Below are 26,538 nucleotides of genomic sequence, written 5' to 3'. Positions count from 1 at the left end.
GTTTGTTAACCCAAGTGTCCGCAGGCACCAAGCCCCCGGGCCAGAGGTTCCCTGCCCCTGCCTATGCCAACAGGGCACTCTCCATTGGGCTAGTAAAACCATCTCCGCAAGAGGCTTTTCCACCAACATAGCACTATCCACACTGGTGCTTAGATCAATGTAACTTTGCATCTCAGGAGGTGTGGGGGTGGCTTATTCACCCCTCAAGTAAGGTAAGTGGCAGGGTGTACAAGCCTTTGTTTGCTTGAGCAGTTACAAATCAAACTAATTATGTGTGGGTGGAATATTGGAATCATGCTCATAAGAAGGGGATCCTCATCCCTTACTATTATATAAATCCAGCATGGAGTTTAGTCCTAGATTCTTCCTTCGCTCTCTTCTCTAGCCCCACAGGTTATAGGTCAAAGACTAAATGAGGTATAGTGATAACAGGGCCTTGCTAAAAAAAATTAAGTCACACAGGGAATGTTAGCCACAGCAGCACAACTGTTACTTTTACACATAATCGGGAACACCTATTTCTGGGTGTTTGTCAAATTTCTCCTCCTGCGGGATATGCAACAACAAGGGTGTGAAGCAATGATAAAGCAGAGCTAGACGCCAGACCTGCCGGATATAGTTACAAAGGTTGGTGTCCTTTATTTACACATGTATGTAAACAACAGAAAGTAAACAATACCACCCAATGTGGTGTAGCAAGTAGGTTGCTGCAGTTTTACTTCAGGAACTGAAGTGTTTCACACATTTCACAGAAATTGCACTGACACACACACACACACACACACACACACACACACACACACTTTAGTTTAGCACCAGCAGAAGGTCATTGCACCATTACAGTCCACAGCACATTAACAGTGAAATAAGCACAGGAAAAATATTAAGAGCTTGTTAGGGACTAGATATGGCATAGTCTCAAATTACTACTACTTTTTCTATCCAAGGAACTTAAAGCACTGTAAAAACAATTAATTTAGCTTCACTAAACCCCTTTGAGACTGGCTAAAATTTCCATTTTGTGGATCGGGAAAACTAAAGATCCTGAGAAGTTAAGTGATTTTTGCCTTAGGTCTCTCGTCTGTTACCGAAACTCTGATCTACAGGCTGGTTCTCAGCTCTGTGTCTTCTCTAGATTATGCTTCCTCTCAACAAGAGAGAAACTTCCTGCACAACGCAGTGCAGGTATAGCACCCAAACGAGAATCCAGGATGATCTTCCTGGAAACAACCCTCTCCCACCTTTTTAAAAACAAACTTTGCTGATGTGAGTGCCGTCAATTTTAAATGCCAATAGCAAACCATATGCACATTAGATTGTATGGTCTGCAAATACTTCAGACAGAAGGGGTAAAACTCTAAAAGAAAAATAACCCAAGAATTCAAAGTTCAAAACTTATTCTGCTTGTAAACTGTCCTAGTCCACAGACACTTATTGAAAAGTTACATTCATAGATGTAGATTTTGTAAAGTCCAAAAAAAAATGTTCATGTTCACTACAATAAAAGACACTGCTTGAACCAAGATGGTTTTAAATCTTTTCTACTTGTCTTTAACATGAACAGTAGCATGGAAAGACTCATCTTGCATCTTAATATCAAATTAAATCCTAGCATGTAAAGACTGTTACTGAAAAAAAGTAGCTTAGTTTTGTTTGAGCATCACACTAAATTGATCACCCACAAGTACCGTAGTTTTATTTCTTCCACTCTTCCAAGAATAAAACTGTTGGAAATAAGCATTTCTATAATCATGGAAAAAGAAGTGAACCACCATAGCTATAGGAGAATACAGGTTAAAACTGCTAATACAAAAGATAAAGTTCGTATGAGCATAAAACTTTTTTGTACAGGAGCTTCTCCAACAGCTGTTTTTCCTACCATTTAAATACATAAAACAAAACAGACTAAAGAAAACTCAATTATTTTCTTAAATAGAAACTATGTACAAATTGCACATATAACAAATCAGTGACAGAAAGAGTTTTCACTGATCCTTCTGCTTCTCTTGCTACAGTCAGTGATTAATCAGTGTACTCTGGTCTTCAAGTGTCAGAACACAACAGAACTGAAACATCATGTGCTCAGACTGAGTTTGTCTTCTAGCTGCTGGAGCAGAATCCTTTTAAAGTAGGGCTCTATCAAATTCACGGTCCATTTACAGCCATAAGATTTTAAAAATAAATGTAATAATTTAACTCTGAAATGTCAGTGTTATAGCTGTAAGGTTCCTGACCCAAAAAGGAGCAGGGGTTTATCAGCATGTATGTGTGTGTATGGGCTGGGGAGAGGGGGGTTAGAATTGCTACCCTTACTTCAGCATTGCTGCTGGCATCCACACTGTCTTCAGAACTGTGCAGCAGGAAAGCAGTGGCTGCTGGCTGGGAGCCCAGCTCTGAAGACAGATGGCCCGGTATGTTATTGCCACCCTTACTTCTGCACTGCTGGCTGCAGAGTTTGGCCCTCAGTCTGCAGCCACCATTCTTTGGCTGCCCATTTCTGAAGGCAGCAGTGCAGAAGTAAGGGTGGTATGGTATAATATCACCACTCTTCCCTTCTGCACTGCTGCAGGCAGGGTGCTGCCTTCAGAACAGAGTGTCTGGCCAACAGGCACTGCTCTCTGGCAGCCCATTTCTGAAGGCAGCACAGAAGTAAGAATGACAATACTACAATCCCCTAAGAGAGTCCCGTGACTCCCTTGAAATACCCTTTTGTCAGAACCGCCAACGTGAGAAACGCTGGTCTTCCCCTTGAAATCTGTATTGCATAGGTTAAAACACACACAAAAGAACAGATTTCATGGTATGACATGCATTTTTCATGGCCATGAATTTGGTAGAGCCCTAACTATAATACATTCATTCCAGTAGCTATACAGTAACATTGTTCACTCCAGCAGCAAATATCTCAGCTCAGAAAGTCACAAGAGTGCTGTCATTGCTGTCTGATTTACTGGCTTTAGGCAGTCTCTGGGTGTTGAATAACCCTCATTCACCAGTGAATTAGTTTGTGGTTTCTGATAGTCAGTACTGTAGCCCACTGCGGTCAAAACACCATTAACCTTAGGTTTATCATAGTTTGTTAGACTCTGTGGCGTTTGATAGTTTCCATTCCTGACATGAGTCCTACATGAATTACTGAAACTGGCAGCAGAAAGGGAATGTTTATGAGTTGACGAAATCACAGGTACATTGTAGTCATTCTCTGAGGGAAAAGTGTTGTCTCTTCCTAGATGTCTCTCTATAATAGGGGTGGCATATTCAGGCTCTTGGTTGGTCAACGGCAGTGCATATTCATGATGGTTAGCTCTGTGTGGGCAGTGGTAGTGGTTCTCAATCTCTGAACTATCTGTCTTCTCCTCAGACTCTGTGTCCATTGGCCTGAATGTGGATCCTTTTCTTATCATCATCCCGGTTCCAATCATGAGAGGTTGCTGATAATCTAAAAAGAAGCATTAAAAGCTCAATAAATACAGAGACAGACTACTGGCTTGTTTGAATTGTATCATGTATAAGAGGCAGTTAAAAATGTTAAGTGACCCAGCTGCTGTATCAACAGGAATTCTCATTAGGAACATAAGAAAACTCAGTACCTGCCAAATTCCTTCATTCAGTGAATATATTATCATTTATCAGCAATAGCTACGGTTCTAGAGAAAGCATAAAAGTGCAGTTTCAGCAAGATATGATGCAAGTTCCCTTGCCAGACTAAAGTTGATAGGAATTTTTCACATGTGAGAAGTTCTGAGACACATCAGAGTAGTGGAGATGCCTGAAGGATGGTTAAACTCTTCCCATACTCCCAGTTCCTGCATTACTGATGAGGAATCTTATGCAGGTCAAATAACAAATAGGAGGAGAAAGCTGGATGGGACAAGTACCAAGATGGAAGGCACTAGAGTCAAATGGATCAAATTTAGTGTGTAATCAGCTTGGAGCTAGAAGTGAGAGGGAACAGCAAGGAAGGAAATTATTGGATAGGTCACCTAGATCTGGCAGGATAGGAAGAGGAGGATCAGGATTAGAGATGTTAGATAGCGATTTACTGAATAGTCATGTAAATACACAAATCTTGTTGGTTACATGCCTATTTGATAGTCCCCGGGGGCATGGCTGGCAGCCAGTGCACTTCTGGCTCCACTATCAGGGAAACCCCCACCACTCCGTGCTTCTGCCTCTGATACAGCAGCCCTGTCCATAGGAGTCCAAGCTCCCCATAGACAGAAGCTGTGCCGGCATCCCAGGGAGCAGCCTCTGTCCATGGCAGCCTCCCCTGCTGCTGCCTCTAATAGAGGCAGGAGCACGGGGGTGAGGGGACAGGGGAAGAAGAGGCAGCTCTGCGGAGCTTGTATGTGAGGAGAGCCAGCTTCCCGCATGTACTGGCTCCCGCCTGCCCCACTCACCTGCTGCACCGGTGCCTCTCTATCAGAGGCAGCAGTGCTGGGGTGGAGAGGGTAGGGTGCTTTGCTGATCTGGGCTCCCGCTTCCCCCACCCGGCTATCTCTGATACAGAAGCAGCTTGGGGGGTGGGGGGAAGGGAAGAGAAGAGAAGTGGGAGAGAAATGCTTGTAGTAGATATGATTAACTGATAAACGTAGGCTTATCGGTTAATCCTCTACTCGACTACATGGTGACATCCCTAATCGAAAGCAGCAAATGACCCACAGAGGAGTCAGAGATAAGATCAAAGGACTGCAGTGTCAACAGGGGTGTTTGCAACTCAAATCCAAGAAAGCCCCACCCAAAGAACTCCTGGGTGAAAATTATTTTTAAGACACTCAAGAAGAAAAAATTGCAACATTTTCACTAGTCAGAAACTCAAGAGACTAAAATTTATCCCTTTTTCTTTGATGAGCTGACCTCCACAGCTTTGTTAAACAGCACCCACAGAGACTGCCAATGTTTTGGTATTGTCCTTGAGGTCAATTCAGTTTTTGTTTTGACTTTACACTTCAATTCAGACATGGGCTGAGTTCAGTCCTCTGTAATCCTGGTAAAATTCTCTGGCACTTCCTGTTGCACATCTCAAATTGAGCTGTAAGCTCTTTGGTCAGAAAACATCTTGTCTTTATCTGTACAGCGCTGAGACCATCGAATTGTTCTTTGAAACCTCTCCCACCATTAGTTCTATGGAACCCCTAACAGGATATGATGGAGTATCCTGATCCATTCCAGGATCTCTTTAGGGACTAGGGAGTACTAGAGATTTTAACGGTGAATTATAATATTAGGATTTTTAAAAAACATATTTCTAAATTAACTGCCCTCCAGAAACTGGTTGCAGAGCTGCTCTCAGCACACATATCTAACTTTAACTCACTTTTTTCAGCTTTATCATCTGCCTTTAAGGCTAGTATACATAAAATTCCAAGCTTTAAACATTGCCGCTATAAATTACCAGGGTTTAAAAATCCCACAGCTCGAGAGTTTGGAACCATCTATAAAGTAGTTGCCATTAAACAAAAAGTGTGGATCTGTGCAGGGTATCATCTCAAATAACCACAAGGACAAATAATCTTGATTCACCCTGCTCAGAAGACAATTTTAAAAAAAAGTCATCAAAACATTTAGAAAGATCCTGTTACAACAAGCACTAGTCTAGTTTTTAAGATATATCCATGTAAGTGCCAGAGGGAATTCAAGTTAAATCCTGGTCACCATTTATTTTAGTTGGTCTTCACTGCATTTCTCTGATGATGGATATCAAAGGAGAACTGGAATTTTGGGATGCTGGGGACAGCAGATGAGTATGTTGACTGATCCCATACAATGGCTGGGCTCACTAACCTTTCCAGAAAGAGAACACACGGGCAGGTGTTTAAAGAAGGAATCCTATCTGAGATGCAAACAGGGACTGATGGCTGGAATTTGCTTTGTCCAATGAGTTGCAGCCAAGGTAACACAGCACGTTAACACATTGTTGTTTTACTTAACTACTTTCACTGGCCCTGATTTCCAAAGTGCTTCAGGCATTAAGGGAGGTGAACAGAGGTCTCAATATGCTCTCTAGTTGGGCATGCACCCACATCTCCAACCTCTGGGCAAACGGACTCTTCATTTGCATCACTCCACTCTGTTGCAGTAGTAAGACAATAAATACAAACATGACTAAAGAAAAATATAATCCTAATCAGCAAGCACAATCTATTCTAGTCAGGTTTTTGTATTGTGTCTGTCTCTGACAGTCTCACAAGGAGAAAACAAACCTCTCACTACAATGGAGGGAAGTTAAAAAAAGATTTCTTAATTATCCATTTTCCCAGTATATTCCCTCATTTCACTAATTCAATGCACAAGGGTAGGTTGCTCAGTCAGTATTTGCCCACCTCCCCTGTGTTATGTACTACAGTACATAACACAGGGAAGAAGAAAGTGAATGCATCTCAAAGGCTGCAACAGTTACCTGCCATGTCACTTGTGACCAGATCCAGCTTTTGTGGCGTCTCCTTCTCATTATTATAGCTGATGGTAAATTCTGTTGACTGATGTCTGACAAAGGGCTGCTTGATATGTTTCCAACAACCTAGAAGAAATAAATGAAAGCAGAATACACTAAGGGCTTATCCACATGAACACTTGGTTCATGGCAAGCTGGGGTATAAATCTACCCTGCACTAGCCTGCTATGCACTAAGCTTCTGTGTAGACCTGCTATTGTGAACTAAGTAGCACACTGAATTACATTGCTTTGAAACAGGAATAAATTAAAGCGCACTAGAGAAATTTTAGTACATGGCAGCAGACCCACATGTGTGTAGGTTGCAATAAAACACCTGCAGCTGACTGAGGTTTGGGCCTGGGGTTATAAACTTGCAGTGTCAGGCCCGTATGCAGGAATTTCTCTGGGGTGTGTGTGCTTTTTTGGTAAACATGGACTGCAATTTTTAAAAATATAAACGAATTCAAAATAGTCATGCAATGAGAGTGCATAAGGGAGGTTAATGAAAAATTTAAGTGGAAACAATGGTAAAATAATTGTGTTAGACTAAAAATGTATACAGTAAAAAGGGGTTATAGCAATTACCTTTTGGGATCTTGCTGTAATATCGGAAATGAAAAATATTCAAAAATATTCCAGTCTTTGTTGTAGTCAAATTACGGCTTGTCATTATTATATGCATAATTAACTATTTTATCTTGGTGCCATTAGTTGCCAATTTCGGATAATATGGCTTGTGTCTCCACGACAGTGTTTAGAGTTAATGATCCCACTCCAGAGCTTCAGTGTGAAAGTTGCGTAAGCTCATTACTATTCATTTATTTTGTTTGCAAACAACCAATTGTAAACTACTAACCCACTTCATCTAGTTTCTCCAAATTGGGACCAATCCGCACTGCCTGACATAGGATACAAGGTACTCTTTGATCTATTTTCTCTTCCTGAATATAGCTCTTTCCTATACTTGTTTCTCGTGAAAGGTAGACCACTTAAAATACAACCCTCGGACTCATGAAAGGAGGTTCATGTGGTGTTTCCAGTGATGTGCGCAAGATGGAAATATACAATTGGCATGTTTGATGTAGACATGTCCACTGGGAAGTGAATTGAGACTACTATCTCATTCCACAAGAGTGCATGACTGAACAACCATCAGATCATAATGACTTTTTGGCCATTTGATCTTGACTCCAGCTTAAGAATTAGACCATGAAACTCCATAGCTCAATGCTGGTTTTATCCCCATCAGTATTTTAAAATGAATATGCTGCAGCATTTCATAGTGAGAAGAATTCTGAAGGTCATCAAGACATATAAAAATATAAGGGAGAAACTTATAGTTTTCCTCATTAAAATGTCTGCTGCTCTGGTTACAAAGCTATTTTTTAAATCACTTGCTACAGTTAAGTTAGTATTGCTTTTCAAGTGTGAAAAGACTTCTACTAAGTAAGGGTGGGCCCTGGAAAAGTTTGGAGTGTAGCAGAACTTGTTTTCTTTACTGAAATTTGACCGAATTAAAATACACACTTGCATGCCTGGGGTGAAACATATCCAAAACAACTAGAAGAAAATGAAAAACTTGAAGAAAACATTTTGATTCAAATTTTGGAAAAAAAAAACAAACCACACATATACACCCCTTCAGAGTTCTTAGGTTCAAATCACCTTTTTCTTCCACACCTTCAGGTTTAGGGGCCAAACAGGTTTGGGCAGTGAGGGGGGCTGGGAGCTGGTGTGCAGCTTATCTGGGCTGTGAGGGAAAGGGAGATTGGAGCCAGCGTGCAACTCAGTTGGGCTGGGGAGGGTCTGGGAGCTGGCAGGCAGCTCAACTGGGTCAGCTTGGAGGATCATGGGGGGGGGGAGGGTATTCACACCCCCCTGCATACAGGCCTGAGTGTAGATGTTCAGCCTCAGGCTGGAGACTTTGCTCTTAGTCCCCCCTCCTCCCCTCACCCCATAAGTATTCTCCTTTGGCACCTGCTGAGAAAGGGGTATTCTGCATTGCTCTGTTTCAAGGTTTCTTTGGAGACAAGTTGAGGGGAAGTGAATTTCTTTTGCTTTCTTCTCTTTCAGATGGACATTTTGCCATCTCATTGTCAGAGGAAGAGTGCGCTCCACTGGAGAGGAACTAAATAGCAGTTGAACTCAGGATTTCCTAGCCTAACTGAAACCTGCCCTCCCCAACCTAGTCACCTAACACAAAAGATGTTACTTCAAAAGGTTTTCTGCAGACATCTTCCAAAAGCAAAATCCCCTCACCAATGTTCTCTTCAGATATGATGAATGAAACACAATTCAATACTGTTGGGCTTTTTTAGGAATTAGGGAGCGTCTCCCTCTCCCTCCCTCCCTCCCCCCCCGGGAGGTCCACCAGAAGTAGCCTCATTAAAACCTCCTTAGGGAAAGGCTAACCCCTGCGCTGCAGAAGAGGGAAAGGAAAGGCACAGTTTGATGGCGGGTATGTGTTTTTTTTTAGTGGGAATACTGTCAGTTTTGATACAAAGTCTTGCTTTCAATTGATTTTTGCATGTCTGTTGTGGAAGCCACATTGTTTCTTTTCTTTGGCTGCTATTTTCAGGTGGCATCATTTGCTCTAACCCCTTCACAATGCCGTGAATTGAATTGAAAGGGAAGTGATGCAACTGATGCTCACCTGTTTGATCTTTCCCATCAACTCACAGAAAGGAGAGAGCATGAATCTCCACTAACCTGTGTGTTGTGCAGATGAGCCATAAGCATCTCCTTTTGTCCCTCGCCTGAAAGATAGCAATATGTCTGTAAGGTTTTGTTCCTCCCAGCACTTCACCTTCAGGTCTTAGCTTCAGTAGGGAGAACCAGCATGTTTACCATGTGAGGAAAATCATCCCCCTTCATTTTCTTCTGGATAACAGTACTTATTACAGAAGGGGACATGAATGCTGACTCTTGTTATATTTACCCTCCCCCTCAAAACTCGTTTAGCTGGCAAAGGCACAGAAAATAGTGACCTCTTAGCAGTTCATTTGGTTTGTTCATGTCCCTATATTGACAGCTCAGATGTTTTCTTCTTGGTTGTGTTAGGATTGCTAGCCTGACTTTTGGTCAGTTAGAAACCCTACATTTGACACTGCATTCAGAGGCGACACAAGCCCTTTTCATAGGGAAGTCATGTCACAGGAACTGTATCTTCTTCCCCAAATCTTCACCGAGCAGAGTTCAAATTCAGGGAAGTCTAGGGGGAGTTTAAGATACTGAAATTAACCTTTTCCCAGGCATTTCCACTCATGTGACAGCTGCTTAGCTTTATTTCCCAACACATGTTTTATAAACCCCCTTACATAACACCTCTGAATTTGGCCCACTGAGTCAATGCTGGTCTAATTCACATATCAAGGAACCAGCAGACCCGAATGTAGCAACACCACCAATGAAAGGTGGCAAGATAACAATTAAAATAGGCAGGTTTGAGGCCAATTAACCAATTACTGTGTAACTGAACTAGCATCGGGGGTGTTATTGTACATCACCTCTGTATTTGGCTGCCAGATGTTAGAGTAACACAATGTACCAAACCAAATAAGAGATTCTCATTTTAAAAAGGCTTTCTATCAACAAACAATTTTTAAGTTCCAGCCTATGAGAAAGCACTGGTGTGCTAGTGTTGTCTATGCCACCACAGCTTTTTTAATGTATATGATGAAAAATAAAATCTCTTACTTTCGTATGGCTGCATAGATACAAATCCCAGATAGCAGGAACAGACACAGCCCTACTAGGACTGGGACAACGATAGCTGTAAGTTTTAACCCTGCATGAAAAAAAAAAACAAAAACAACAAAAAAAATGTAACCAGGCTAGAGTTTTCCAAAGCTAGATACATTTTGTTTTAGCAGAGTAGCCTGAAAAAAAAAATAGGATAAAAATCTTGACTCAAGAGCGCATGAGAAAGTGAAGGTGCAATATTGCAAGAGGCTGTGGGACAAATTTAGATTTGATGTGAATAGATGCCACCATGTTGATCCCGAAGGAGCTAGACCTATTTTCTCTAGGGCTATGTCTACACTGCACGCGTATTTTGAAATAAGCTATTTCCGAATAGTTATTCCAAAATAGCTTATTTTTGAAATAGCATGTCTACACTGCTGGGAAGCCTCAAAATTAGTCTGAGGTGGGATTCCCTAATGTAGACCTGCTACAGTGAACCCTCGTTTATCGCGGTAGATAGGTTCCAAACCCGACCGCGATAGCTGAAAATCCGCGAAGTAGGGACACCATATTTACGTATTTATTTACAGTGAGCCCTCGCTACTTCGCGGTTCGACCATCGCGGATTCACGTATATACATACGTAATGAAAAAAGTCCGCGAAGTCGTGAATCCGCGATGGTCGAACCGCGAAGTAGCGAGGGCTCACTGTATCTTGATTTAGAGCTCCAGGAGGTATTGGGGAGGAATAACTTAGAATGGCCCTGGTGAGGGGCTATTTCAAAATAGCAGCAGAGGAGCATCTACACAGGCCTTACTTGGAAATAGCTATTTTGGAATAGGCATTATTCCTCATAGAATGAGGTTTACAAACTTTGGAATAAGCCACCCATTATTTTGAAATAATGAAATGGCTGTGTAAACGCTCACATTGTTATCTCAAAATAACAGAGTAATGTAGACGAACCCTCAGTTTCTGTGTTGTTCCATATCTATATACATTCTTCCAAAAGTAAATTATCTTATTATAGGCTGGGATGGCGGTACCACCTATTAAAGTTGTCAGACACTTCCCATTATGAAGACCCTATTTTCAATTGCTTGTAACTTTGCAAGGGAGAGGACAGAAACAGGAAGGAGGAGGAGCCTGGAAGGGGAGACTAGAATTGCCTGAGGAATGGGACAGAGATGAGAAATCTGTGGAAGTATGGATTGGAGCTGGGTAAGCAAAGAGCATAGGACTGGGACAAGGAGACAGGGTTGGGGTGGGACAAGGTTGAAGAGGATTCCCAAGTCTCAATCCTCTGCTAGCATGAAATATCTTTGAAACTTGCTGTCAAAGTGCTTGTCTGAGCTCACTGGCATTAGTTACTTCATTAGCATCAGTGGCAGAGACCACTGATGCTAATGAAGTAAAAGTTCCAACCCTCCAGAAGAATCACATGGTATCAACAAAGTGGCGCATGAGAGAATTTGCTTCCCCTCCCTCCCCAAAAAGGCAAACTGAAAAAAAACCCACCTTTGAATTACACTCATGTCTATTTTAAAAGACCATTAAGGTTGCAAAATTAAGCACTCACACATTAGGAAATGCCAGAATTAAGCTTGCTTGTGCAATCTTAATTTGCCTCCCTTATGTGCATATATTAGTATAGCCTTTTAATTGCACATCCACATATTACTTTTCTCCATAGGGGCCCTACTTCAGTCAACCTTTGGGGTAACGGGAATAGCACTAAAGGTACTTTCTGTTAGAATGCAGCCACATTACCTTTGCTCAATTCTAAGCACCCACCTAGACTTCTATAGAGGAAAGTAAAGTGTACTGCTCTAGTTGGTCTTTTGAGTCACTGACCTACTGTAGGAGTATTTACTTTGGAGAGATACCTCTATCTATACATCAATATTTTTGTACAGCACTAACCTGCCTTTTTGGGGAGTAGGAGTATGCAAGGGGAGAGGAGAGAGAGTTTTTATTTATTTAGAAAAAGAAAATACCTCTAGAAACCCAAGGCTCTTAAGGTCTGTAGCAGGTTATCTTTTGCAAAACTACTATTGTAAGAACAAGTGGGTTTTATTTTACTACATATAATATAGTCAATCCCATGTTTTAAGGCAGTGTAGGTCAAAAGTAAGAGTGACCCTGCAAATCAGAAAGAGTTTATGCCCACTGCACTTCTCTAGGGTATGCAAAAATAAAGACAAACTGAAAATTGTTTTTCAAGTGTTTTTTCCCTTAATTTTTTTTTAAATTAGATATTCAAGTCTTGTTGACTCAACTTTTCCTCAGATTCTAGGGACTAGAAAACTGGTCAATTTAGGACATCATTGAAAGGAAAGACGTGAAACCTCATTAACTGAAAGAGGAAATTATTTTATTCAGGCTATTTAATAATTTAGGGCTTGTTTTTGTTAACATCTATTCAATTCAAACATCTGAAACACATCTGGAAGAAAATGTTTTTTGTGTATAAAAAGAACACTGTCCCTTCAAAGGTCCAAGCAAGATGTCAATAGGAGTCCATCAAGGGAGACAAAATAGGGAAAGTGATGCACACTATATCTACGTTTAAAAAAAATTAAGATTTCAAATTTTATTTTTCCTTCGTAAATAAAACAAAGAGGACTCTTTACTCTCTCATTTTCAGAAAAATCTTTGAAGAACATTGATGAGATAGTAACAATTTTATCTGGCAAATTGTAGATGCTGGGTAGAACAGGAAATACACATCAAGACAATGGGACATTTTAGAGAGACTGTACTGATGTAGTGTTACCTAAGCTAGTTTCTTCTGATGGGATGGGTTCTGTGATGGTTCTGTCTTCTTTTTCAACTGCCACACCTGTACTTTGACTTGGTCTTTGCCACACTGAGTGAGTGAATGAGTTGTTAGCTGCAAAAAGGGAAAACAACTGAGTTGTAATGGGCTTTGGACTCCATTGCTTCATTGGGCTCTGGGAAATACAACTTACTTATTTACCTTGCATTATTCGACAACCAATCAGCTCCACCTTAAGTGCTATTCTTTGGTGCCAGCTCTGTGGAATGATCCGCACATATCGGGCCACTATAGGAGGGATAAAATTATTACGTACTACGTCCCCATAATTAGAGTTGCCTTGGAATACCTGCAATTTAAAGCACACAAACTCTTTAATTGCTGTGTTTTCAGAGGGAGTTTGTTAAAAATACAGATCTTAAATTTGTCAACCTAAAACTCATTCAAAAATATCTAAAACTGTGTTATAACTTTAGGATTATTGGAAGTAAATTTTAAAAGAATTTACTTTACAATTTTTGCTAACATTGGCATTTTGCACTTAACTCAGCCTGGACAAAGAAATAAGACTAGTCATTTTCATTTTCTGATCAGCAGCCTGCTCATGCAGGCTTGTTGTGTTTGAATTAGAAATACCCCCTGCATCAAAAGCAAAACTCCATCACCCCCTTTTCATGGAAAGCAAATCATGAAAAAAGTTTTGTAAAACTACTTTTCTTCAATGAACTCTAAATGGATGATGAAAAAGAAGTTATTCACCTTCATACGGATACTACTCAAAAAAATAACTTAAGTGGGTTTTGCCCACGAAAGCTCCTGATACTATATTTTTTGTTAGGTCTCTAAAGTGCCACAGGACTGCTCACGGTTTCAAAAAATAATGACTATGTTAACCTATTTGTTAACAAAATCCATCTGATCAAACAGCCTGCTCTACAAGTAGATTTTTTAATTAGTTTAAATGAAAAGTATATAAATGTGAAGCCTTGGGCTGAATTAATTCTGATTAAGATCACATGTAACAGTTTCTTCTGAGTCACAGAAGTATAGCCAGGCTAGTCTAACTTTAAAAACAATGAGTGGTCCTGTGCTACCTTAAAGACTAACCAAGATATACAGAATCATGAGCTTTCATGAGCAAAAAACCCATTCCATTAGATGAATTGGAGTTTCTTTTGAGGTGGAATTTAAAAACAATCACACCAAGTTTTTTAAATGGACTGATACCTGGTTAAAAAGTCAGGAAACAAAGAGTAGGAATAAATGCTCAGTTTTCAGAATGGAGACCGGTAACTAGTGCTGTCCTCCAAAGGTCCGTACTGGGACCATCCTATTCAACCAATTTATAAATGATCTGGAGAAAAGGGTGAACAGTAAGGTGGCAAAATTTGCAAGTAATAATAAATTGCTCAAGATAGTTAAGACTGAAGCAGACTGCGAAGAACTTCAAAAAGTTCTCACAAAACTAAGTGATTGGGCAACAAAATGGAAAATGAAATTTAATGTTGCTAAACAGGGCTCGACGACCACAGTGAAAACCCACTTGCGAGCCTTGCACTGCCAGTGAATGGGGCGGCCGGCTGAAATCTACTCGCCATGGGCAAGTAGATAAGCGGATTTGTCGAGCCCTGTTGATAAATATAAAGTAATGCATATTGGAAAAAAAAATCCCAACTATACAAAATGATGGAGACTAATTTAGCTATAACTACTTAAGCGAGAGATCTTGGGAGTTATTGTGGATAGTTTTCTAAAAACATCCATCCACTCAGCATGCAGTGGCAGTCAAAAAAGCAAACAATGTTAGGAATCATTAAAAAAGGGATAGAAAATAAGACAGAGAACATCTTGTCGCTTCTATATACAACCATTGTACGCCCACATCTTGAATACTGTGTACAGATGTGGTCGCCTCATTTCAAAAAAGATATATTGGCATTGGAAAAGGTTCAGAAAAGGGCAACAAAAATGATTAGGAGTTTGGAACAGGTCTCACATGAAAAGAGATTAAAAAGAGTGGGATTTTTCGTCTTAGAAAAGAGGAGACTAAGGGGAACAGGGATATGATAGAGGTCTATAAAATCATGACTGGTGTGGAAAAAGTAAATAAGGAAAAGTTATTTACATGTTCCCATAACATTAGAACTAGGGGTCACCAAATGAAATCAATGGGTAACAGGTTTAAAACAAACAAAAGGAAGTTTTTCTTCACACAGTGCATAGTCAACCTGTGGAACTCCTTGCCAGAGGATGCAGAGAAGGCTAGAACTTTAACAGGGTTCAAGAAAGAACTAGATCGATTCATGAAGGGTAGGTCCATCATAGTTATTAACCAGGATGGGTAGGTATGGTGTCCCTAGCCTGTGTTAGAGGCTGGGAATGGGTGACGGGAGAGGGATTGCTTGAAGATTCCGTTCTGTTCACTTCTTCTGGGGTATCTGTGACTGGCCACTGTCGACAGACAGGATAATGGTCTAGATAGACCTTTGGTCTGACCCAGTACGGCCGCTCTTATATTCTTAAAATATTTAATAATTATCGTTGTGGAACGTGCAAACCGGCAAACTTTCAAATATCTAGTTTGCATAGTTCAGGGCCATTACTGTACCTATTTTCCACTGTAGGCAAAAAACTGAGCTTATAGGATATTAAAAATCCTGGGGGGGGGGAAAAAAAAACACATCGTGAAACCAATTTTTTTCTCCATATGATTTAAAGTACTGAATACATGGCGGTAACAAGAATCCCCTTTCTCTAGTCAGACTTTCAGGGTCTGTAAGACTCCCTCTGGAGCAAGATTTTGGTTTATAAAATGAGAACTGATGATCTGTTAGGGTCCTGTGCAGCAGCACGGAAAATTCCTACATGATCCATTGAAAGTAACAAAGAATATACTCTGGATCAGGCTCTTGGGATTTGTTTAGAGTAGAATTTCAAAAATGAAATTCAGTGTAGTTATACCAGTGCAACCCTCCACTGTAGGCCTTGTATACATGTTGCATTGCTTTGTGCAAATCCCTACATGGATATTTATTTTAACTTAAGAACATGAATTTTGGTTTAGTTCATACTGATTCCTTTAGCTAACCTAAAAAGTGTCCATACAGTCTTTGTGCGCCTGTTTAAGTTACATTTATGCAGTTGGACAATCTTTGTCAAAGTCAACACACGCTCCTAATCTTTCATTGCAGTGAAAATCTTTCCTTGAGTATCAAATCTTGTGTCACAACTTTCCTTCAACTTCTTTTACCTTTTCTTCATTGCTTATGATTCCTTTGTATGTTCTCCATTTTGAGTTGTTATTTTTATAGTTCATAGTAAATGTCTTTACATAAAAGTTAAACTTCAGTACGGTGGATCCTGCAGTCCTAATCCCTTGCAACAAAAGAAAAAAAAAACAAGTTTTTTTAAAATCCATGTTCACATGCAACTACAAAAAGCAAGTGTGTTAAAAAGGAGGTACAGTTCTATCTGAAATCTATTCATTCATCTCTCAGACTAAGTTTGGAGTTCAAAAAAAGTCAACTGGCTGGAGGAAAAAAAATCAATTTTCATACTGTGAATTTCATGGTGTCTATTGTGGACCCTGATCTTAGAGGATCTATAGTTTTACATTTTGCCCCAAACCGTCTGCTAAACATTCTTGTATACAATAATGGAAGTTACTGAATATGTAACAGTAAGAAGGAGAACCAAAATACATGTAGTTAAAAAAAAAAAAAAAAGCTTGGCAATAGATTTTAAGAATTAAGGGCTTAGAATGTGCCCTAAGAGAAGATGGGAATTGGCATAATTTAGCATGAATATTATGTGCTTGACCAAGGTTATGAAATGACACACGCTTGACCTAAGATTATAAAATTTAGCCATATGTATCATTTGATAGTTTAGCCGTGCATTGTGTAATACAGATGAACCGCAACTGAACATATGCTCATATCTATAAACTTTTGTGCTTAGTAACCAAAGTAGAAACAATGCATGCTGACACGCTATTTCCAGTTATTAATGTTTACTTAAAATACACTCAAGAGAAAGTTACTCACCTTATGCAGTAACAGGTTCTTTGAAATGTGTGCCCCTCTGGGTGCTCCACTTTAGGTGTTCACTGCTACTATAAATCTTGGATTACAAGTGCAGTGTTCCATTGCGTTGCACACATGCAGCCCACGTCTCACGCTGCTTCAGGCAGTTAATTAGCACTGTGTGACCAACTCCCCCCCCCCCCCCCATTTTTTTCTCTTCTGCAGAGCCTTGTGATAATTCCAAAGAACAGAGGAGGAGGGAGGGTAGTGGAGCATCCACAGGGACTCACGTCATGAAAAACCTATATTACTGTATACAAGGGGGTAACTTTCTCTTGAGTGCTCCACTTTAGGGGACTTCCTAGCTAGGGATGTAAAATTTTGATTAATTGGCTAATCGAAGAGTCAATGCAATTTGCAACAACTATTTGATTATTTGATAAGGGCAACTCCCCAGGGCTGTTGCTACACTTTGAAGGCGAAAGCGCTGTGGGGAGCACAGGGACAGTGGGGACTCAAGCAGTCTGGGCTGAGGCTCAGGCTGCAGTCTTACAGATTTCTGTAATGTGGACATTGGTAAGCAACATTATAGAGACTGATAAAGCCCTAGTGGAAGGCACATGAATAGCCATGTTGGGAGTATGCAATCTGAAATGTATTTAAAGAGCCTGTGCGTAAATACGGCGCTCCCTTTGGATCATTCTGTGATTGAGATGAGCAGTTTTGGAGACTTATGCAACGCTTTTTTCTACCTATGTAGAAAGCAATTGCCCTTTGTACATCCAGAGTATCTAGTCTGGACTACCGTCTAGCAGTTTAGCATAGAATGTGGGAAGGTAGATAGACTGAGATGAAATGAGGAGATGATCTTGTGCAAAAACTTTGGATGTGGTTTCAAATACACTTTATGTATGGAGGGTTTGCAATGAGAATGCCTAATTCTCCCACCTGTCTGGTAGACATATTCACCATGAGAAATGCTAATTTCATAGAAAGATGCAACAAAGAGCATGTTGCCATGGTTTCCGCTGGAGGGCCAGTGAGGACTCGAAGGACTAGGTTAAGGTCCCAGGGTAGGTTCATGTCAAGGTAGAAATTGCTGAGGCCTCTGAGGAACCTTTTCGTGAGTGGGTGGGTAATGTAGAGAATTCCTCTATTTTGCTATGAAACACTGTGATAGCAGAAAGACACACTCTTCGTGGGCTCATGGAAAGGCACAACCTTTTGAGTTGCAATAAAGTAGTCCTGTATTAAGGGTAAAGAGGCTGAGATGGCTGAAATTGGTTTTTGTTGAAACCATGCCTTGAATTGTTTTCATTTCTTCATGTAGGTGCTGCAGGCCATTGTTCTGAGACTCGGTGGTAAAACATTTTGTATTTCACTGGAATATTTTATTTCAGGTCCTTTGAGCCAGAAAGTATCCATGCGTTCAGATGGAGTCATTGAGAATCTGGATGAAGAATGCAAGTAGTGGCAAGAGGGGAAATGAGGCAGAAGTGGAAACATTGATAGTTTGAGAAGATAAGGATACCAACTTTGGCGAGGCAACATGGAGGTTTTTGAAATTACTGTGACGTTATCCTGCCTTATCTTATGGATAACCTGCAATGATAGGAAGTGGAAGGGAAACACAGATAGGAGAAGTGTTCCACTTCAAAAAGAAGGCATTACCCAGACAGAGGCAACCAAGCACCACCCAGAAGCAGAAGTGAGGGTGTTTTGTGTGGTTGTGAATAGATCTATCATTGGAAATCCCCAATGCTTGAAGTTGTTTCAGAGCATGCATGTTGTCAAGTTCTCACTTGCATTAAGCAGGATTTTTTTCCAGGAATACATCTACTATGATGTTTTGGCAACCAAGTAGGTATTATGCTGTAATATGGATATTGTGTCTGATGCACCATTGCCAGAGTCTCATGGTCTCTATGCAAAGGAATGTGATCATATGTCTCCTTATCTGTTTGTCCAGGAGGATCTGTATGATCTTGCCTTTGACGATCAGTAAGAAGTGGGAGCAAGTGTTTGTGCATGTCTCTTAGTTCTAGGAGATTTATGTGCAGAAGAATTTCCATTGTAGACCTGCGGCTCTGGATAAAGCACAAGTGTAGATACAATTCCCAACCCAGAAGCGAAACATCTGTTGCCACAGTCATTGTTAGGGGAGTTTGTGCGAAAGTCCCTCCTACCTAGATATTATCTGGTGGAATCCAGTAGAGGGGGACTCCTTTTATCTGTTTTCATACCTTGAGATATTTGTTTATACTGTACCTATGCGGGACATAAAACTGAGGAGAGACAGGTTCGAAGGCACTGCACATGGAGTCACGTGTCTGACAGTGTATGTTGTGGAGCCCATGTGGCTTAGTAGTTGTAGACAAGTTCTGGCTTGTGAGCTAATTTGTACTGTGGAAATCAGGTTGGTCAAAGGGAGGAATCGCTGCTGTGGTAGAAAGGCTGATGCCTTGAGAGAGTTGAGGGAGGCTACAATGAACTCTATTTGTTGCACAGGTGGCAGTGTGGGCTTCTGGGCATTTATTTGGAAGCCTAACCTCATAAAAGAGCATGAGTGTCTGTTCTGTGGCATCTATCACCGGTTATTGTACTGGTGCTTTGAGCAGGCAATAATCTAGATATGGAATATCATAATACTTTTTCTGCATAAATGTGCAGCCACAACCCAGACCTTCAAAAACCTTGAGGGGCAGTAAATAGACCAAAAAAACCTTGTATAGGTTGGACCTTCCAGGTCTGGCACCCTCGGGACCTAATCAGTCCCAGACAAAGGATTTTACCAGACCAGGGAAGGTCATTTCTGCCCCCGCACCTCCGGCCTGGCCCAACTGCCTGCAGCCCCGTCACCTCTAGGTGCAGTGGGCTCTTGCTGCAGCGCCCAACTCCTACTGCTGTACCGGGCAGCCCTTCTACCTCTGCACGCTGGGCTCCTGCTGCCTTACTGGGCAGCCGGCTTTCACTGCCCTGCTGGGAAGCCCCCACTGCCACACTTTGGGCTCCCACTGCCCTGCCAGCCCTCAGGGCTCCCAAGCGCTAGCCCTCCACCAGGACACTCTGGTCCTGAAACGTCCGTGGTCCTTCCGGACCAGAGAGAGTTGCCTGACCAGAGAGTCCCAGTTCAGAGCTTTTCAAACTGTATTGAAAAAAAAAAATCTGGGCCTATTATGAATTGAAGAAACTGCAAGGGATGGATACAAAGAGTGAGAGTAGAGAACCAGTCCCCTTTCTAAACCTGGGGTTATAGTAGCAAGTGTGACCATCCTGAAGTGTTAATTTTTCATGAACTTGTTGAGAAACTAGAGATTGAGAATGGGATTCTGTCCCCCTTTATTTTTTCTGTGACAAAATAATGGAAATAGAAGCCCTTCCCTCTGTAAGAAGTCATCTACCTCTTTTTGCAGTAGAGTCCCTGATGAAGGATGGGGAAGGAGGCGACCTGGGAGAGCTGAGAGGTCTTGGTGATAAGTGGGATGTGCCATCCATAGTGTCCAATACAGCAACTGGGGTGGAGGAGGCATGGATGCCATCCATAAGTAGACTTATTATTGGGATTCTTTGTGTGCCGTATGATGGCCTGTGTGTGGAGGCATGTCCTGCTGTATTGTGGTTGGGAGAAGAATGGTGGGAATAAGGCTTGCCATCATTGACATCATCCTCGTCACTCGAAAGAGGGGGGAGGTGAGTAAGGTGGAGTGGAAGGGTGACTTGGTATTGAGTGAGTCAGAGTAAGGTCAGTGCTGAAAACAGGCGAATAAGGCTTTGAGGGGAGACTGCCAAATTCTTTTGTAGAAAGGACCAACTTGGTATTGACAGCAGCATCTACTCGTACTTGGAAGGCGAGCCTGTCAGAGGTTGCCACAGAGGACTTCTGTTCAGGGGGAATCCTGGCTTCTGGATCAGATGCTAGCCTGAAGGACCTCTCCATTAGGAGCAGCTTTAGCTACAAGAGTCTGGCTTTCCTGATCCTGGCTGTTCGCTTATGGCAGTGAGGACACTTTTGAGTAACATGTGTCTTGCCAGGGCAATCCATAGCCTACAGGTAGGGCAGGGTTTAAATGCCACAGAAACATGCACGCACCTGAGGGGAGAGTTTCACCCTTCCCTGATGGGAGAACTTGGAGTAACAGTTCAATGAAAACCTGTTCTAGGGTTCAAGTAGGAAATAAACATTAGGATGTTTTAATGAAACGGGGACAAAGAAAAAATAAAGGGGTTGATGATCTGTAATAAAAGCAGAAGTAACTGTGGTATAATATGCTAGCTAAGCTCCAGGGTGCTGCAGAATGCTGTGACTTATAGCCAAAGGCAGTAAAAAAGGAACTGAGGGGAGGCTGGTAAATCACCTGAAGTGGCACAAGACAAGGTCTGCCCACGTTCAACCCAACCCGGCACTGCTACCATGAATCTCCAATTACTCGTGCAGGGTTGCACAAACACCTAACATGGAGCTCCCCTGGGGCACTTGAAGGAAAACTTAAAGACTCAGACTTGGGAACCAGCCATGTTATTCAGTTGTTAACTTACCAGTTATTCTCTTTTTCTCTCCCAAGTCTATTTCCAACCACTCCCGGTGGCTGCTGTGGTTGGAAGCCCATGAAAGCCCTTGGGCTTGAAGCCAGGCCTTATCAGGAGACCACTGAACAGTTTCCCCAATTTCACTGGCCTCTTCCCAAGAGGATGATGCTGTAATATGGCTGTTGGGGATGAATCCATCTTCCAGACTCAAGGATTTACTGCAGCCTAAAAGGAATTCCCACACAAAGAGATGGAAGAACCAACTTGCACTTTCTCAGCATATCCCACCACTGCCACCAGCACATAGAATTCTCCTCTCCTTTGCTGTTTCTCCCTCCTGTGCTGCCAACCATTAGACACAGGGTTTGCAGCAGGCAATCCAATATCAGATTACTATGGCCCATCTTCTTCACCCACCCCCAGTCCCTCCCCTCTGAGAATGAATGTGGGACTCCATGCATGTACTAGCACCACAGATGCAGTAGTATCACATCATGCTGGGAAGCTGCTTCTTAATCACATGCATTTTTCTTATTCTTGACTTTTTCCTTTTCTATAATCACAAGCTATAGTTGTAATACAACAGAAGAATGTTACTCTGTCCAAAGCCACACATTGTATGTGGTCTGACATTTTCCAGGTTATTTTAGCAGTTGCAAAGCGGGATTGAATATCTAAAATAAAGTATTTTTCTTACCACTGGAGGTAAACACAAACCGCTTGTCTGAAAGTGAACCACTATAAGAAACAAAGGGGTGGGGAGAGTGACCAAAAACAGTTATTGAACATCTCAGTAGCTGCTCATGCAAACTAGTGCAAGACAAGTATATTACTTTGGGGTAAAGGTAGTCTGATTCTTAGGGTACGTCTAGACTACGTCCCTCTTTCGACAGAGGGATGTAAATTAGGCACTTCGAAATTGCAAATGAAGCCGGGATTTGAATGTCTGCTCTTCATTTGCATAATCGCATCATAGCACTCTTTCGAAAAAGCGCTATTTTGAAAGTAAAACTGCAGTCTAGACACAGTTTTTGAGATTTACAGGATCTTTCAAAAAAGTCTTTCCTTTTCAAAAGAACCGCATCTAGATTGCAGTTTTACTTTCAAAATAGCGCTTTTTCGAAAGAGCTCCATGATGCAATTATGCAAATGAAGCGTGGAAATTCAAATCCCGGCTTCATTTGCAATTTCAAAGTGCCTAATTTACATCCCTCTGTCGAAAGAGGGACGTAGTCTAGACACACCCTTACAATCTCTCAGACCAGATAGTCTTCAACATCTTCCTGTTCATCCACCTCTTGTCAGGGTGACTCCTGTTTTTGTCATGGTCTCAGTGACAAAACTCAGACCTATCCTTTACTGTTTGAGTATATAAAAATTCTTTATAATGACTGATCCCTCCCTCAACTTTGAGAACACATTTCCCCTTCAGCATCTCAACTATACAGATCTATTGCTACTTTGGGGCACTTTTATGTTAACTCAATTTCCCCCAATGGCTCCTTAAAGTCAAAGCAACAGAAAATCCACCAAGGCATCAGAGTGCCAAAATGCCAACTTAGGAATTCTGAATGTAAATGCCATGCACTATTCAAACAATGAGCCCAATTTTCCTCTTACACCCATGTAAACCAAGAGTAAGTGAAGTGAAATCAATGGTGTAAATCCAGTTTAAGTATAAGGGTAATCCGACCAAGTGAGTTAAAAAAAACAAAAAAAAAACCCCTAAGTTTAACTGAATTACACTTTAATCTGGTCTTTAAAATGCAACCAAATGGCATCACAAATGGCTTTAAAAAAAACCTTTCATGTTCTACTAGGCCTAAAAAAAATGATGCTGTAATCTGGTTACAACATGGTTCTGCTATAATTAAGTCCAAATATTTTAAAATGTGTCTTTTGTCTCTGAAGACCGAGCCAAAATTTGTTGTTCCTGCCCCATTTATTGAATATAGGAAATTAATAAAAAATTAACCCTGCCCCACTCTGCATAACCGTACATAATAGCGGACAACAGTAAAATAGCAAAGATTTTTAATTGATTATACATTGTGGATGCCCAACAAAATGCACATGAAAGGGGCCTGATCTTCATGAGAGTGGGTGTTTGGACTTTCTGAAAATCTGGTCCCTTGAAGATGTCACCAGTTGATTTCCCCCTTTCCCTCCTCCCCACAAAATCACTAGTTCAGTGGTGCCCAAAACTTCCCCACTGTGCCCAAAGTAATCCAATCTCTACACCTCCCTCCCCACACCCCATTACTGCGTAGCTGACTCAGCAGAGGAGCTTGTGCTGAAGGCAGAGCTGGGGGGAGGAGAGGTGAAGTGGGAATGAGGAGGAGCAGAGGCTGAAGGCAGAGCTGGCCTGAGGACAGAGGGAATGAAGGCAGAGTTGGGCTGGGAGTGGAGCAGGAAGAGAGGAACAGGATGGAGCTCCACTTCCTGACCATGCCTTGCTTGCCCCTGAATGTTTTTCTGCACTCGTCTAGCGGGGCACACCCCACAGTTTGAGACTGCACCAGTCCCTTTGGAAAATCTTGGCCCGTCTGCTATGCTTTTTTTAAAGTAAGCTCTGCACCTAAAATGACAACAGAACTCCCATCCAAGTTGCTTTTTCACTGTAATGTAGAACAGTGTGGCAGTCCCCTGGGTGCGAGCACCCCCCCCCCCCCCCGAGTCCGGGACAAGGGCCCTGCAAGCCCAACTGCCAACCATTTCATTCACCTTACAGTAGTCCGTTCCCGGGCTCCATCCCCTGGTGACCCGAGACCTTCATACTCACTCCCAGGTTTCGCGTTCCTCCTCCTCACCGGGGTGGGGGTGAAGGGGGACCCAGGCCCTCCCCTCTCCACCAGGTCCCAGCCCAGGGCTCTAAGTGCAGGGTCGGCACTTCCCTGCACGGCTGATGGGGTGCGTTCCTGAAACGCGTCAGCCCACAGGCGCCACAAGGACCCAGCCCCGGGCTGCTTCCTTCCCCCCATTGGTCCCTGGGTGGTAGCCTCTAGCTCCCCCGTGCCTACCACGGTTCCTGACACTGGTTTCTCAGTCTGTCTTCCAGCACCTCTCCTGGGGCCTTGCTCGCAGGTGGCGTCCCTTGCCCAGGACTCACTGCCCTTCCGCTGCAGACGCCCAGTTGTCCCCCTTCTCCGACGCCGGCAGGCCCTTTTGAAATGGCCCGCCAGCCATGAGGCTAATCGACGGCCCTGCCCACTCCGTGACGCAGGGCCTCCCGCCATCACTTCCGGGTAGCTGCCCACCTCCTCCGCTTGGTCCGGCAGTAAGCCAGGGGCGGGGCTCGCAGCGCTGGCGCTGCCCTGGTGGGGAGAAGGGGCTCCACCGTGCCCCAGCAGCGGTGCCCTGACCCTCAAGCTTGCCATTCCCTGCACGGCTCACCACGCCCCCTTTCCGGCCGGCCAGCGTGTGGGCTGCCGGCGGCCCATCACAAACAGTTTGTCCTCAACTCTAGTCTGCAGTGGCCCACAGAATTACATATTTTAAGAACTAAGCTGTAGCAAACTGGGAATAAGATGGGGAAGATGGCCATGTGGGAAGATCAGTCAAAGCAGCAGCAGTCTCGGTTGCTGGAACCCAAGCCTGCTCCCCCACACTGCAGCAGCAGTAGCTACCAACTGTGCCATCTGGCAGGGACTTCAAGGAAAGAGCCAGGTCTGGGGAATTCCAGCACTTGCAAAATTTGTTTAAAATAAAAACAAAACAAAAACCCAGCACTTGCTTTTTCAAAACCTGGGAATTTGGGGGGGAGGGGGAGGGGGAAATTCTGTAAAAACTGAAGACAAAGGGTCTTTACTCATAGGCCAGCTTTAGTGACTAAGTTAAAGCAGATACATTTGCACTGAAATGACAAATTCCTGATAAATCGGAGCCGTGCCCACTACATCTTCATTATACATGTGTCTAGATCTACACACCAGTCACAGAAACTGCAAATCAGATAACAGCATAAAAAATGAAGCCAGAAAGGCCAAGGTCAGGTCTTGGGAACTGGTAAGTGACCAATTTATAAACTTAGCCATTAAATTATAGAACAGACAAATTTATGGGCTCAATGCACACAAGCAGCAGCTTTTGGTTAAGTCACTGAATGAAATACATCTTTAATACGGAAATCCACTGTAATTGAGATTTTTAAAAGCTATAGAAAGTCATTATTTATTTAAAGATGTATTTGAAGCCCAAAAAGTATTATTGTTTAGGTTCCAGTTATTCTTTACAGCACTGACAGTTCTGAGGAATTTGCGGGTTCCGAGAACAGAACAGGTATTCAGTGTTTGAAATAAAAATTATGAAACCCTTTTTTAAAAACTTGAAATGTAATTTGTTTCCCTAATAATTTTGTCCTTTATCTTTCTGATAAGTACTTAGTTCACTCATATTTTGAAATAATTTCATCTTATTTCCCTTTCACCTCCTCATTTTGTTTTATAGGAAGTGACCTCTGGTCAATCCAAGACTGTATATCTTGTTCCCAATGGCAGTAACTGCCACTTACTCAAGAGGTAGGTTCCATACGACATAATGGATAGTTATGAAATAACATGCTTATGAGGGAAGTTTCTTTTAAAATTCAGACTCCAGGCAGTTAGTGGTTGACTTATGCCCCGAAGCACAGGAATTTATATCCCTGATACATTTTAGGTGAAATCCTAATCCTACTTAAGTCAATGGGAGTTTTGCCATTAACTTCAATGGACTCCAGATTTCACCCTTGTGAATATTTTTATTGCTGCTTTGGCTGGATGATCATACCATGTCAGGATGGCTTGGGAAAAAGAGGAAGTGGGAAACTATGGGTGGGAAGAAATATTCTACCAAGCATTTACTCAGACTCCTAAAATGTGCGTGGGACAGAGGTATTTCCTTCCAACAAATAAATATCATATTCTTGATATGTTACATTTAAAAAAATTAATAATCTTCTCAAGTGACATAGATAATTGCTGGAAGTGTTCTCTGCACAGTTAGATATTGTAAGAGGTTTTATTTTTGCTTTGGTGGGAATACATTTAGGGGTAGCAGATAAATGATAGCTCTAGTAATCTTAAATGATAGCGCTAGTAATCTTAAAT

The 26,538-nt window shown here is 42.0% G+C and overlaps 1 protein-coding gene across 2 annotated transcripts in view; it reads right to left on the bottom strand.

The window, feature by feature from the left end:
• Window positions 1-614: 614 nt before the first annotated feature.
• DCBLD1 (discoidin, CUB and LCCL domain containing 1) overlaps window positions 615-26,538 on the bottom strand; it is a 65,313-nt gene continuing 39,389 nt past the window's right edge. Inside the window, exons 7-15 of one of the 2 annotated variants that reach the window (XM_006123084.4) lie at window positions 22,149-22,189; window positions 21,461-21,676; window positions 16,150-16,274; window positions 13,101-13,248; window positions 12,897-13,013; window positions 10,132-10,222; window positions 9,145-9,191; window positions 6,401-6,520; window positions 615-3,439 (exon numbers count right to left, since the gene is read on the bottom strand). In XM_006123084.4, the coding sequence (XP_006123146.3) occupies window positions 2,919-3,439; window positions 6,401-6,520; window positions 9,145-9,191; window positions 10,132-10,222; window positions 12,897-13,013; window positions 13,101-13,248; window positions 16,150-16,274; window positions 21,461-21,676; window positions 22,149-22,189 (1,426 nt within the window). In that variant the 3' untranslated portion in view covers window positions 615-2,918. The remainder of the gene's footprint in view (window positions 3,440-6,400; window positions 6,521-9,144; window positions 9,192-10,131; window positions 10,223-12,896; window positions 13,014-13,100; window positions 13,249-16,149; window positions 16,275-21,460; window positions 21,677-22,148; window positions 22,190-26,538) is intronic. The other variant, XR_012902648.1, reaches the window with a different exon arrangement.

This window comes from Pelodiscus sinensis, chromosome 3, assembly GCF_049634645.1.
Source record: "Pelodiscus sinensis isolate JC-2024 chromosome 3, ASM4963464v1, whole genome shotgun sequence".
Taxonomy (NCBI): Eukaryota; Metazoa; Chordata; order Testudines; family Trionychidae; genus Pelodiscus; species Pelodiscus sinensis.
Note: the sequence above shows the minus strand (reverse complement) of the source record. Positions and strands in the feature narration are given on the sequence as shown.